This window comes from Montipora capricornis, chromosome 7 (assembly GCF_036669925.1).
Source record: "Montipora capricornis isolate CH-2021 chromosome 7, ASM3666992v2, whole genome shotgun sequence".
NCBI lineage: Eukaryota > Metazoa > Cnidaria > Anthozoa > Scleractinia > Acroporidae > Montipora > Montipora capricornis.
In genome coordinates, this window is record NC_090889.1 from 4351619 (window position 1) to 4366618 (window position 15000).

At 39.5% G+C, this 15000-nt stretch overlaps 1 protein-coding gene across 1 annotated transcript in view; it reads left to right on the forward strand.

The window, feature by feature from the left end:
• Positions 1-8137, forward strand: part of LOC138055377 (uncharacterized) — a 9406-nt gene extending 1269 nt beyond the window's left edge. The window contains exons 4-13 of the mRNA XM_068901327.1: positions 750-819; positions 1926-2144; positions 3378-3854; positions 4121-4323; positions 4433-4979; positions 5364-5802; positions 6035-6206; positions 6529-6677; positions 6906-7097; positions 7457-8137. Of these exons, the coding sequence (XP_068757428.1) occupies positions 750-819; positions 1926-2144; positions 3378-3854; positions 4121-4323; positions 4433-4979; positions 5364-5802; positions 6035-6206; positions 6529-6677; positions 6906-7097; positions 7457-7587 (2599 nt within the window). The 3' untranslated portion in view covers positions 7588-8137. The remainder of the gene's footprint in view (positions 1-749; positions 820-1925; positions 2145-3377; positions 3855-4120; positions 4324-4432; positions 4980-5363; positions 5803-6034; positions 6207-6528; positions 6678-6905; positions 7098-7456) is intronic.
• Positions 8138-15000: the final 6863 nt, after the last annotated feature.

The window sequence follows — 15000 nt, forward strand, 5'->3', positions numbered from 1 at the left end:
GCCCACTGGCCAATAAAAACTGCTTGCAGTTTTTAGACATAGACCACATAGTGACAGCCCTGATAGTACCTATGTTCTCAACCAATACATGTACATAATAACAGACAGCGGTTCACAAACCAGAGATGGAGTGCAGTCTAAATCTTATTTTATTTAGCTTTTATTTGCATTCAGTCAAGTTATTTTGAAAAACTTAATTTTGTAGGTGATTACTTATTTGCACCAACACAGGATGCCTGTGCCAATTCATTTTCACTTGTTCTTACCATTATTCAATTTGCTGCTTTTCTATGTACAACATTTAATTCAGTTATATATTATTCCTCGTCATTTTACATCATTATTTAGATTAACTAAATAAAAACTGTGGGCATGTCTTATAAGCATGCTCAATTTCATCTAGCTGGCATTGCAATCTATCCTGTCAGTGATAGGTTTTTTTTTCGGGGGGGGGGGGGGGGGGGGGGGTTTTCACACAGAAATCCCAGTAAAGACCATATTTACATTTTGGGATATTCCTACCATTCTAATGTTTCTCGTATCGGACAGCACATTTGTGCTGATTCAGGATTTCTTAACAAAGTGACTTTTAGCTTATAAAGGAATTTGCATGAATGTGCTCACTGATTTAACTGGCAATTTCTAAGCTAGGGTTTACTGCCCTTGACTATAGATTTCCTTCCATACTTTCAACTTATCCCTTACCCAGTGATAAAATTGTGCATAATCCAACTGAGACATTATGTTAGAATTGAACTTGGCAAAGCCAGAATAACCATCTCGTTGAGGGCACTTGCAAAAAGCATTGATACTGATGAGGTCAGACACAATCTGCAACAAACAGACTCTGCAAAGAACACAACTACCCACTACATGTTACTGGAAATATGGACAAAACGCAACTGATCTTTGATATGCCGCCGAACCGAATGATCAACATTACTTCGCAGAGAAGAAAATTAATGCCACGCAACTGTTTTGTTGGCGCGTGCTGGTGATGGATCAAAATTAAGACCAATGGTGATTTTCAAGAGGAAAACGGTGCCTAAAGTTGAAAACAAGCGACGCCCAAGAGAAAGGCCAACTGGATGCCGAAGGAATGAAGAGTTTGGCGTGCTCCACGTGTTGGGACTGGGGAGACGAAGAAGCCTGCTTGTTTATGCTTTTGAAGCTCGTGTGACTGAAAGCATGAAAGCAGCATTTACAGAGAAAACACCAATTTAGCAGTAATTCTTGGCGGATTGACCTCAGTTCTGCCTGAAGAGATGATTGAGTCGTATTTTGTCAAATATGGAGTAGTAAAAAAACATTGATAACACACAAGACGATCTTGTGGACGGACAACAAGATGAACTTGTCGATGACAAATCTTGTGCGAGAGAAGTGCTGTTTGATTGTGACTAAGAGTTAAAGTTTGTATAAAGGTTTCAGTTTTTAAACACTTTACATAGGCTTATTTACTTTACGGTTGTATGTAGCGGAACAAATTTTCTTATCCAGGAAATAAATTTTTTTCACACTAGTTTGGCATCAACAATTTCTCTGCTTTTTACTCTAACTTTTTTGTTATCAAAATGCAGTCCAAAATTGGGGTGCGTATGTGCGCATGGGTAAATACGGTACTACGTACATCATGCAAAAATACCTGTATTCAAGGATTGCAGGTTTCATGGACATTACAATGTAAGTGCCACACTTTTAATCCACTGGTAATTAATATTTTGTCCTCTTTTTTCCTTGTCATTTTGCAGGTGTTGAAAATTAAAAATGACGACATGCGAAAATACTTTCAAAGAAAACGTAATTGATGGGATAGTTGTCGACAAATGTTGCTAGTAGAAAAAAGGATAGAAGTCTTGGAGCATGAGGGATGTGCCCGTGAACATTGAATGTACCAAAAAAAGGACATCTCCTATTGGGAACAGGGAAAGAGTCTTGTGGATAAGAATGCTGTTAGAAATTTTACTGCAGAAGTATCACAAACTCCTTCCACACAGCAAGTAGATGTACAGGAATCTCGACAACCTGAGGGCAACAGTGATTCAATTGCAAGGAACAGCTGTCACCAGAACAGTGAAAGTTACACCCTGAGGGACCTCAAGAAACTGCAAAAAAGAGAACTAGCTGCTATTTTTCAAATTAAAGTGCAGATGAAGTAAAAAATTTTTTTACTGGATATGATACTTTAGCAGTTTCTTAGTACAAAAATGTAATTTTCGGTGAATACAACCTTCTTTAAGGTTTTTTTTTCAAGGGCGCGAAGTTCGAATTTGGCGCTCGGATAGTGTCTCAATTTTCCGCTCGGCCAAAACGATCGCATTACAAGGATGTGACGTCATTAGTCGCGCAGAAGACACGATCGGTGGTGGAAGTATCATGGCAGAGACTAAAAAAAGACGTCCTGGTAAAACGTATTGTGCTGCTGGCGGCCCCGGCGCTGTAAATTGCGCTAACAAGACCGGCACGCCGGGAATTACTATGCATTATTTTCCGAAGGACGAAACTTTATGGCAGAAGTGGGCTCGGTTTGTCCGAATTCACAGGAAAGATTTCGTCTCGACAAAATCTTCAGCACTGTGTTCAGCGCATTTCGATGAAACATGCTTTCATTCTAAGAGCATTGCTGCTTTCGACGCGAGCAGAAATCCTGTAAACCAAAAACGGCGTTTGATTCTTGGATCTATTCCTTCCAAAGATACAGTTGTGCCATACACGTCTCCCTTGACCTCGTGAAAGCGCCGAATGTTGAGTAGACAACAGTAATCTCATGCTATAAGATACCTAAGCTAAATGCGGGCCCTCGGCCTACAGTTGTAGTTGTTATGAAATCACATCGGTGTAAGTTATCCATTAATTTCCTGAAAAGCCAATTGTGACCTTTCCTGCGCGATTTGTTTCGTTTGTAAGGTTCTCTTTTTATTGTTGGGTTTAATAGTGAACGGGTCAACAACTTCGATCCCTTTTGCTGGACGCACTGTTGACGCTTCCGGTTGGTTAATAGCGGAAGGAATACTATTATGTGATGCGAACATGTGAAAAAGATGAATGCTTTCTTTGCTGATTAGAATGCCGTATTTGGCTTGTCTGCAGAATAACAGGCCCACTTATTTGCATAATGTTTGCCGTGGAACTCTTTGAAGCTTTCGATACGTATGAATAATTATCAAATGCACCGGAAGTAACACTCGATCTTTTAAAATCCAAATGGTACAATATGCCAACAAGATATATTGGACAAAATGCTGTATAACTGAATCATACGGATTTTAAGTTATTTTACAATAATTAACTAGATGCTTGTCTTTCATTTGCGGCTGATATGTTGAAAGGGCACATTAAGTGATTCAATGTCGTCTTTAGTCAACATAATTTTTCAGATCAAAAGAGATGCACTTTTTGGAAGTGATGGTGCTACTTCAGTAAAACGGAGAAAGATTCTCCCTATTACTGAAACTCCATGTACCAGCACTACTGAACCAACTATGACTGAGTATGCTAGGCCAGATACAAGTTCAGGTGGCCCAGCTGGCATTGAGACTCCTGGCTCCAGTTCCATGTGTTTTGATGTTGATGTCACTCCTGTGTCAGTTTCTACTGAAGCACAAGATAGAGAAGCTGAAACGGCTTTTTCAAGCTTATCTATTGTAAGACCAGGCTCCATAGCCTCAACGCAACCCACGCCATCAGGGTCTGGTTTTCAGACTAGCTCTTCGACTTCAAATAAAAGAAAAGTACCCTGCACAAAGTGTTCTGGCAGGGCAAAGAAGCTCAAGTCCCTTCGGAAGAAACACAGCCGGCTCCAGAAGAAACTTGAGAAACTAAAAGAAAAATGTAATCAACTTCTGGTTCAACAGGTAGGCTCAATCCACTATCTTGTGATGTGACTGCATGCATGTAACTTTAAGTTTGTTTTCTTGTTCATGGAGAATACATGTATGTAACAAGCCTTTTGTCAGGGGAACACACGAGGTGGGAGACCTCCAACTTACTGCACTGATCACTTGCTAAATCATGTATATATGTGTTTTCGGTTGTAAAATGGGATCTACCTCAAGTAGTGGACTGTGCTAAGGAGTCATAATTTTGTAGTCCCTTATTTAATTAATCTTTGGGTTGTTAGAATGATGATCCAAAGGACCTAACAAGAGAAGATAACCCTGAAGAAATCAAAGAAGAAAAGGAGGAAGCCGAATCATCTGACAGTGAACCTCAGGATGATGATGAAGAGGGCATTGAATGGCTCCAGCAGGAGGAGAGTTCGGAGGCATTCAGCTCACAAAGTGAAGATGAAATAGAAGAAGACGAAACAGCAAATACCATAACGTAAATTATGTGCATGCTTTGAATGTGAACTTGTGGTCATTCTTCAGAATGTAAATATACATAGGTAAGAAAAGCTAGTAAAACTTATCATCTTTAAATTTTCATTCAGGGTTGACCAGGGAACTCCAGCACAAGATGAGCCTAAGTTTATTGTGTTCTTCACCCAGCTTTTGGGACTGTTTTCTCTGTTTTGCTTTAAATGTAAAACAAGTGGTCCAAGAGTAACCATGAAACAGAGGGGAACCATGGTGATTGCAAGTCAGCAATGTCAACATTGTGGCGATGATGCCTTTGTGTGGAAATCCCAGCCCATGACCCTTGGAGGAAAACATCCCCTTGGAAACATATTGTTAAGTTTTTCTATACTGATGGCTGGAGCATCTATCAGCAAAGTGTTACTGGTGTTCAAGCACATGGGCTTGTCAGCTTTCTCTGCGAGAACATTCTTTTACCATCAAAGGAGCTTTTTATTTCCAGCTGTGATTAGCTATTGGGAACAGTACCAAGCAGGCCTCATTTCTAAACTTAAGGAACTGAAAGATTCTGTGTGGAGTGGAGACGGGCGTTTCGATTCAATGGGCCACAGTGCTAAATTTGGAGCCTACTCAATGTTCTCTAACACCCTTCTCAAAATTGTGCATTTTGAAATTCTGCAGGTACCAAGTCCAAACAGTTAAATATTTAAATTAAATGACTAGCTATGTAAAGATATTGTTGCTTTAGATGAAATTGACCGATCATTACCATGACAGTGGATTCCAGAAAATCAAATGTCAAGGAAGTAAAAATGTAACACTGTAGATTTTTTGGGGGGGAGGGGGGGGGGGGTGGCAAGTTGAAGTGTCTGATATTTTTATGTAGTTCATCTTCTGACTTTTTCTAATTCTTACTTACTTTTCAAAGTGTTCCTATGTGACCCAACTTGCTTTTATTTGGCAATATCGTCTATTACATGTCAGTTTTCATCCCTTTTTATTTGCTAACGACAAATTATCATTTAGTTATGAACAAATTATTATCAGTTTTTAATCTCTCTGCAGGCAAACGAAACTGGTAGCAGCACTGCCATGGAGCTTGAAGGGGCAAAACGTTGCTTTTCTTATCTTCAAACTGCTGGCGTTTCCATTAAAGTTTTCATTTCTGACAGACACAGGGGAATTGCCAAATGGATACGGGAATGCCAAACAAGTTGTGCCCACTTCTTTGACATCTGGCATGTGGCACGCTCAATTGGAAAGGCAATGACAAAACTGGGGAAAGAGAAAGGTTGTGAAAAAATTGCTGACTGGGTCAAAGGTGCACGTAACCATTTGTATTGGTGTGCCACATCTACAAAGCAGGGGTTTGAAGAGTTGATCGCAGCAAAGTGGATGTCATTCATGCAGCATGTGGCCAATAAACACAACAATCATGAATCTTCCCTGTTCAACAAATGTGCTCATGATGATCAGATTGAAAATCGAAGATGGATCAAGATAGGTGAATTATAGTCAGTCTTGTTTGGTAGTAATATATAGTTTTGGAGCCAGGCATTTACCATTGATAAACCCATAGTACACAAAAAATTATTGTAATCCAGAATTATAGCATTAATTCAAAATGATATTGAATTGTTTTGGTCCTTACTCAAAAAATAACAACAAGAACAGGGACTTCCTGAATCAAATAGTTTTGTACGGTTAAACATGCATTATCTTTTACCTTCTTTTAGGAACTAAGGGTTACGACAAACTCAGCAGCCTCCTAACTAATGTGCGTCTGGTTAATGACATCAAGAAACTGTCTGCTGATGCCCAGACTAGTTGTCTTCAAGGCTTTCACTCAACCTTGAACCACTGGCATCCAAAGATGGTTTGCTTTTCTTGGCTTGGGACTTTTTGCAGGTATAGTACACCAAAATGGTTACAATTGCTATTGACACATGCATTCCCTAGCCCTGGTCAAAGGAAGGGTAATGCTATCTGCCGGGTAACAGAGAAATTGCTATCCAGTGAGGCATAGTTTTTACTGTAGATGTGTTTTCTATTGTCTGGTTGCTCTATCTCTAGGTTTTGTCACTGTCATCTGCCCTGATACTGTTTGTTATATGAATGTTTTTGCTCGGGAAAATTCATCAGTTTAACTCAGTGTGAATTCATGGTTTTATTTTGTTTCCATTTTAGTTATAATTTCATGTTGTCATTGTGTTTCGTTATATATTAATAGGCACATTTTGGCCTCTTTGCACTTCAATGAGAACGTACAACGACAAACAAAGATATCTGTTGATGGAGAGGAGTACTTAAAAGTAACCTATCCTAAATTTAAGCTGGGCGATGAGGTTGTCCGTGAGGTCACAGTGCCACCAACTTATGGTATGTTTCCAGTTTCAAATACACAGGGATGTTTTCTACTAGCTGCATTATTTCATATGACATATTTCATATGTCACTTGAAGTTTCATTCCAGGCATCCCTGTAACAATGTCTACTGCCTGCCTTCATTCGTTTTTATTGTATATGTAGTACCTAAATTTCACATGTTTATGTAGTACAGTAACAGTTCTTTTATTGACATTGTGATCATCATTGGTGTTTTAATAGATTATGTCCAAGAAATAAAGGGGAAACTTTTCAACACCTCAAGGTTAGAGCTTACAAATGTGGTAGACAGGTACAGCGCAAAGGTTCCACCTTCACTCAGTTCACAGTTTAAGGACAGGATGAAAAAAGCAGATGCTGTTGAAAGCTACAAAAAGAGACAGAAAAGACAAGCTACACAGCTGTATCCTGCAGGTGAAACATGAATATCCAACTAATTATAGCAACTAAAGAACATGTAAACACTAGCACCCAGCTGGGGGGAGAGGGTGCTCCCTTAAAATTCAAAATAAGTATGTACAGCAAAGGCTCTGAAGCCCTTTCTCTATTTCAGGATAAAGAAAATCAAACTTGATACCCCTTTAAGACCCAAACCCTGCTAATTGATGCCCTATGACTTTGCACAGAGGGCCATATATAACAAACCTATATAACGTACCAAATGACATGCACAAGATTATGCTTAGAGGGTCATACCCAAAAAAATAACACCTGAGTGTTTAATATACATATATGCATTTTATTTAAAAAAATTAAAATTTTGCTTTTTGTAGGTGAGGAGCAAGACCAGTTGCGAGCAAGTACAGTTTCATCTGAAGCACCACCTAAGAAGAAGAGAAAAAAGCCAACATGTGGAAAGCCAAAACAGGGGCATAAAGCTGCTCTCTGCATAGACCAGAGTTAAATAGACTTGCTTTGATTAAATTGGCTTCCACTCTATGAATTCATAATTTTCTATGCGTCAAAGTTTGATTCAATTCATTATACTGCAAAGTGGTTTACCCCCCTTTTATGATTATATTTAGGGAACTTAAATATATCACACAGCAATGTTGAATACTGTCAAGGCCCAATCAGAGCTATTATTACATGTGATACAGTTAAATTTGATTTCCCTTTGTTAAAACACTACTTTCAAATACCTAGGTAGGTGCCTGCTATGTCGTGTTACATGTACATTTGAGATTAAACAAGAGAGTAGTTCAACAATTCAATTCAAAGGCACTTAATAGACCTAGGTGATGGGCCATCACGTTAGGATGTAAATGGCCTCCATGCAGCTGTCTGCAATGTTCACATGTTACAATGGAACCTTTTTTCTCTGTACTCCACAAAATATGAATTCACGCCGCATGAAAGTTTATGGGCAATTTTAGGTGGGAGGGGAGGGAGTGTGAAAAGCAAAATGGTGCAAAGTAAACCCAATGGGAATACACCCACCTACCATGAGGGAGGGGGTGATATTTTATGGAATAACATGTTACTATTATGTTATAAAAAAAATGTCAATCTCTTTGCTGCCCAGGCTGGTAGCCTCTTGTCATCTCAGTTGGATACTTCTGCCTGATAACATTATAGACACAGGATGGAAGAGGTCTTGTATTGTCCCAACCTAGGTAGCCACAAATCCATCGTACAAGCCATCTGTATGATATTGCTCTCAACATTCTAGAACAGAAGATTGATTGTCCTCAATAAAATGCAAAAGTACATGTGCCTAAGAGGAAAGGTTATGTTCAAATGTGTTTGTCATAAGCTATAAAATAATGCAAGGTAGCGAGTACAAGACAACAATGCAAAGGCTTGGTTTATTCCTTTTGATCTTCGAGTACAATAAAGAATCCCCGTAAGTTGACTAAGGATGCGTTCCTTGTGGGTTGATCTGGATCAGAATCAGTGATAAAGCTCCTCAAGTTAGACTGTATTTCGCCCTAGCGTTAGAACACGAATTAGTAATTTACTAACCAATCATTTACAGCAACTTGGCTTTCAAATCGTGCACGTAATGTGGCAGGAGTAAGACCATCTTGGTCAGCTTCATCATCTTTGCCATCGTTGCTCGAATGTGCCAAAGGTTCTTCGGCGTAAGGCTGAACGATGCCAACAATTTCCATTTCGTCTGAACTGCTCCTTTCAGATCCACTTGCGATCAAAGATGACTCTTCAGTGGAAGTAGTTTCATCACTTTCAGACATTATGACGGTGAAAACAACAAGAATTATATCGAAGAACTCCACGACCACTGCAAGCAACTATGTGCGAAATGAATGTTTACGCGTCTCTGCGCGACTAGTGACGTCAGCAAAGCCAAACGAGGGCCTTATTCGACCCCAGTCCCCTGAGACACGATTTTGGCAAATTTTGGGATTTTAGAGTGTGAAATATCGCCTTTTTCGAGGTTTCATTTAAATTTCTTTGTTCTTTTCCAAAATAAGATACACTAAGCTACAAATTAAGACAAAAAAATTTTTTACTTCAAATGCACTTTAAATTAGGGAAACCTCCTTTAAAGAAAAAAAGGTGGACTCTTCCATTTCGCAAAAGGGGAGGCTGTTAGAGTTTCGGGGGGACAGGGAAGGGGGTGGGGTTACTTCATGATTTTTTTTTTTTTTCGTATACGGGCCCCCTGTGGGACTCAAAGAGAAAAATAAAATGGGGTGGGCAGGTAAGTTGAAAGAATTTTTTCGTGTTACTATAGACGAGAGAAGACCAGACTGAGATAGAGTCCGAACACAGCAGGAAACCCCCACCGGATTCAGGGGGGAGGGGATAGGGGGTTAACAATGAGTCCACCCTTAGCGAGGTCCCCGGCATGCGGCATGCAAATGGCAGCTAGAGAACTAGGGGGGGTAGGTGTATCGTTTTGGCTGTTTAATTTTAATTTTGATTAATTAATTGATTGATAAAATATAACAGATAAAAAAATCTAATTTTATTCTTTATCCCTTGTTCCCAGTTCTCCGGGCACTTAGAGGTCAAAAATGGAAGCTAGAATACTGAGACAAATAAAAAAACCAAATGTCTCTCCTCAGCCCTCTTTATCCAGTTAACCCAGCTCCCATTTTTGACCTGCCATGCCGGAGACCTCGCTAAGGGGCCTGGGTACGAGTAGAGGAGATGGAGGGTGAACTCACTGGTAAACCCCTATCCCCTCCCCCCTGAATCCGGTGGGGGTTTTCTGCTGTGTTCGAACTCCATCTCAGTCTGGTCTACTCTTGTCTATAGTAACACAAAAAAATTCTCTCAACTTACCTCCCCACCCCATTTTATTTTTCTCTTTGAGTCCCACAGGGGGCACGTATAGGAAAAAAGAAAACTCATGAAGTAACAAACGAGTAAGACAGGAATCGAACGAGAGACACTCGTAAAAATCGGTCATGAGATGACGCAGTCGAGATTTCACGTCAGGGTAAACGCAATTCCTACATGATGTGTACGACAGGAATCGAGTGAGAGACGCTCGTAAAAATTGGTCATGAGATGACACGGTCGAGATTTCACGTCGGGGTAAACGCAATTTTTACAGAACGCATAACACAGAAATAGCACGGGCGACATCGGTCACGAAATGACGTTAGGGTAATAAAGGAGGCCTTGATATGACCCGGTTAAAACTCAACATCACGATAAACGTAGTTCCGTACAGAATACGTGGGAAGTGACGTCACGTGTTGAACTGTAGGTTTGTATATAAGTGGGGTAATAGCGTACAGTTTTCATACAAATGCGTTTGGGTTATAATATGTCCTACAAGTACAAGTCTTGTGCGAGTGGTTATAGTTCTGACGACATGGAAAAAAGTGATGATGATTCCTATGACGCCCAGTTCCAGAGACAAAGTTTTGAAGAAAAAACAGCTAAATTTGATGAAATGTTAAAAAAGTTGAAACCCGGTGATGAATTTGACGGAGTTTAAAGAGTTGACTTGCAAAAGAGAAAGCATCGTAGCGTGGAAAGAAAAGGTCGTTATCAACAGTTTGGAGAATTTGAGGGAATTGAGTTGTGAAGGGAAGAAATAAAAAGAGAACAAAAGGAAATATGGACAATGTTGGAAACAATATTGGAATGTCGCGAGATAGAACAGCTCAGGAGAGAAGAACAGCTCAGGAGAGAAGTCGTGAGTAAGTTGATATTCTAAGAGGAGAGTGATTGAATGACGATGAAATATTGCCTTTGACATGACAAGTCCCGACACGTTTTTATTCATTTTATTCACTTTTTTTTTTCGTGATTTTCTAGGTGCTTGTAGTTGAAGGAAAAGATGAGGATCAGCCTGAAGAAGTTGAAGAAGGAATTGGAGAAGATTGATTGAAGAGGGGATGATGTCTGTTTCCTGTTTTTCTCGAAGACTGACTGGTTCGGTTTTGAGAGAACGAATGACGAATTTGATTTTGTGAGAATGGGATCGATTTTACGCTGATAGAGAAAGTTATGTAAATTTTTTGATTGAAGGAAAATCATACGATAAGACTGATAGAAAACAGAGTTTGTAGATAATTCGTTTTTTTATCACCTTGGTTTTGGTGAAGACACTAATTGTGAATGTGTTTGTGATCAATAAGTCGATTTGAAAAGAGGTCATTCGAGTTTTGTCTGTTTGTTGTAAATAAAAATAACTGGTATCTCTCATACAGTTTACAATATGGAATCTGATGGGACTCATATTTACCACGATACACCACAGAAGACAGACCACAACACCGGGAACTACATGCCATACTCTTTGCGACAAGTGTGCAGGTTATTTTACGTCACACACGATTATGAACATTGAAGGGTTATGAGACAGGACCTCTGGGTTATAGTTTTTTCCCGAGAAGGCTAGAGAGTCTAACCATTTGCAGACGTAATTACAACATCAGCACTTTCTCCTCGGTTATTTAAAGACCCTGTGTGTTGGTCAGGCCAGAGTTGAACTAACGACCTCCCGTTTGACAGCCCAGTGCTCGAACAACTGAACCAACGGTGCGCAGTAACTAGTATGTGTACAATTTGAATTTTTTTTGTCTTTTTTGTTCCAAGGAAATTAGAATGCACCGAATTTTTCATTATATATATCAATGTGTATAAATTAATTGTCCTTTTAATAAAAAAGGAATAAAACATAGTCTTAACCCTTTGACTCACAAATTCAACAAATTGTCAGGACAAAAAGCCTTTTTTATTTACATCTCAACCAATCTTCGTGATGTTTTACTGGATACAAACGCAAAAGTTCTGGCTACTCCAAGTGTTATTTTTCAAACCAGTTTTTCTTATGTTGGGCAATCCATTCATTCCTTTTCACCAGCTTTCTTAGCTCAACTTCTATCCTTTCATCAGAGAGGCTTGGAACTGGAATTACCTTTTCCTAGACCCATCCACATCCTGCCTCGTAAATACAGTCTTCTTCTATTCACCGCTCCATAATCTCATCAGACCACGGTTGATCCACCCCCGTTGGGAAAACACACACTGCATTTCTTTATCTTTTTCTCTGCACATCAAAAGAAAACGACTCTCGTCTTGCTTGTCCGCGTCAGCATACCGTGTGAGTTTGGCAATGCAGTGATAAAAACAGTACCATGGCCCTTCCTTGATCTCGAGGTTAAGCTGATCTGACAATTCATGCACCCATTCATACACTCTGTCCGTAACTGCCACCCAAAACGGGCAATCGTGCTTCTTACAGTAAACATGGGTTTGATCCTCGGTCAACAGGGTGTCATGAAATGGGCACAAACACAACGGTTTTGTCACGGGTTTCGCTGCTGGCTCGATGGGTGTAAATTTCTTACATACATACTTAATTGACCGCTCCCCAAAGGGGCTTTTCAGGGCCAATGAAACACAATGAAATGATGGAACAGAATAACAACAACTGTTAAGAATCCCAACTGGCCGGAGGCTAACCAGTTGGCTATTTACAAGTGCAGCTGGGAAGTTGAACCAGGGACTACCAGGATCAAATTCAGCAAGTGGTCAGAACGAGACTTGAACCCGGGAACTCCGGATCTCAAGGCAAGTGCCCTAACCACTGGGCCACACTCCTCCTTTCTTGGCAGTGATGCTCATGGTATCTGTTCTTTCTTGTTTGGCTTCTTGTTCTCTTGCTTACAATTGGATGGCAGCTCGGATGTGCGATATATATCAAGTGGTCGTGCACAGCATGTGTTAATGTAATTTTGTCTTTTACACCAGCAAAAATATAATCGAAGTCAAGAAAACGTTTTTGACCATTAACCGTTTCAAATCACAATATCTACAATCAGCGACAAAATTGTTGATACATTGACCATTTCTACCCCCTATGCCACATTTCTTCTATCTTTTAGCCTTCTTAGGTAGCCCAATTCGCCCCCTTCCCCCCAGACAATGTTGTAGCGAGATTCCCGAGATATTTAAGTACAAATGGACAACATTGAATGGGGGAGGGGGGGTCTTATCAAGTCTACATTTTTTTTTTTTACTTCATCTCTTTTCTCTGACATATTTTGACTAAAATTCTCATTTACAATGCACAATGTATCAATACCATTTCTCTGAAAGGGAAAATGCATTGAAAAAGTTGGAAGAATCAACAATCAGCGTCGGTTAACCACGATTATGAAAAAGATACTACTTGTAGTGTCATTTTATGCTTATGGTTAACCGTGGTTAACCGTGAATCTATAAGGATTATTGAAATTATTCTTCTTCTTCACCCAAAATCAAAGTGGCAAAGCACTTGCCACAGGCTGGCGGTTCGTTTTTGTTTTCCTCTAGGAATTTGCGCGCAAAAAAAGGAATATTTTCCAGCGCACTTTCCATCAGTCGCTTCAAAGTAAAATTGCCATCTTCCTTCTGCAAATTGGTGATGCATCGCAAAATCACTTGTTCATGACGTTTGCCCAACTTTCTTGGACGACCGGCCCCTCTCCCTTTCTGCTGCTCTTGAAAAGTTTTCCTCCTTTTTTTTCCCCGTTTAATATTCTATAAACAGTGGAAGGGGAAAGTGTAAACGTTCGCATAATTTCAATTTGTTTCAGTCCTTCGTACTTTTGTGCAATGCGCACTAGTGCACGAGTTTGATACGGTATTTTGGCTTCATTAACCATGTTGTGAACACTTTTAAAGCCCAACCACTCCATTGCAACGTCACCAGGAAATTAGATAATCAACCCTAATTAGCGCGTGGTGAGTGAGGCGCATACCCCAAATTTATGGGAAGTACTTACGGTGTACTCAATTTAATGTTACAAAAGAGTTCTAAATATACTTTATTTTCAAGAAATGTGCGCTAGTATAGTTCGGACAATCAGCGACAAAATTGTTGACACATTGACCATTTCTACCCCCTATGCAACATTTCTTCTATCTTTTAGCCTTCTTAGGTAGCCCAATTCGCCCCCTTCGCCCCAGACAATGTTGTAGCGAGATTCCCGAGATATTTAAGTACAAATAGACAACATTGAATGGGGGAGGGGGGGTCTTATCAATAACTTGGAGCATGATTCAAATTAGAGTGTTATTTTACACTTAAACGGAACTGTTTAAACACAATGTGTCAACTAATTTTGTCGCTTATTGTAGGTGTTATCGCATCGTAATATCGAGATTTACGATTTATCATTTTCCTTGCGCTGGTTAACCGATAATAGCTCTATATGCAGAACTCTGTACTTGTCACGGCCAACACAATGGAAACGAAGCTGAGTGTCCTTACACCCCATTGCAAAATATTCTTTGGAATTTAGAACTCTTTAGCAAGCTGGAAGAGAGAAATTCCGACCAACTGAACGCAATACAAGAGTATTTGGATACAGGTGACACCAAAGAATTACGAGATACGGCAACAACAATAATGTGTGTATATCAAACTTTGGGAAGAGTAGGAAAAACGAAGGACTTTTTGAAGAAAACCATCGGTCTTTGGAATGGTACGAGAGACAATCCTTCGAAAGAAAAGAAGCTCTTTAATTATCTTCAATGTATGCGGGATCAAACAGACCAATATATTCAGCAAATTAACACATTTTTAGAATTATTAGAGAAACAGTTGTTACGTGAATGAATGTGTAATGGATCGGCATGTCGAAGCACATATCGAGTTGATTTAACGTTAGAGCACAAAGAAACATGGTCCCCCTCTCCCTTTCGAAGTATTCACTCCAAATGACGCGAGTTTGTATTACTAGTGTAGCCCTTTATTGACTGTTTCATTGATATAATTCTGAATTACAAAAACAATAATTATTAAAAAAAAAGGACACATTTTTCTATCTTTTCTTACGTTGCACTATTTTTTATCATTTTGTACATGCCCATTTGTTAATTAAATGATATACAAATTATGCTA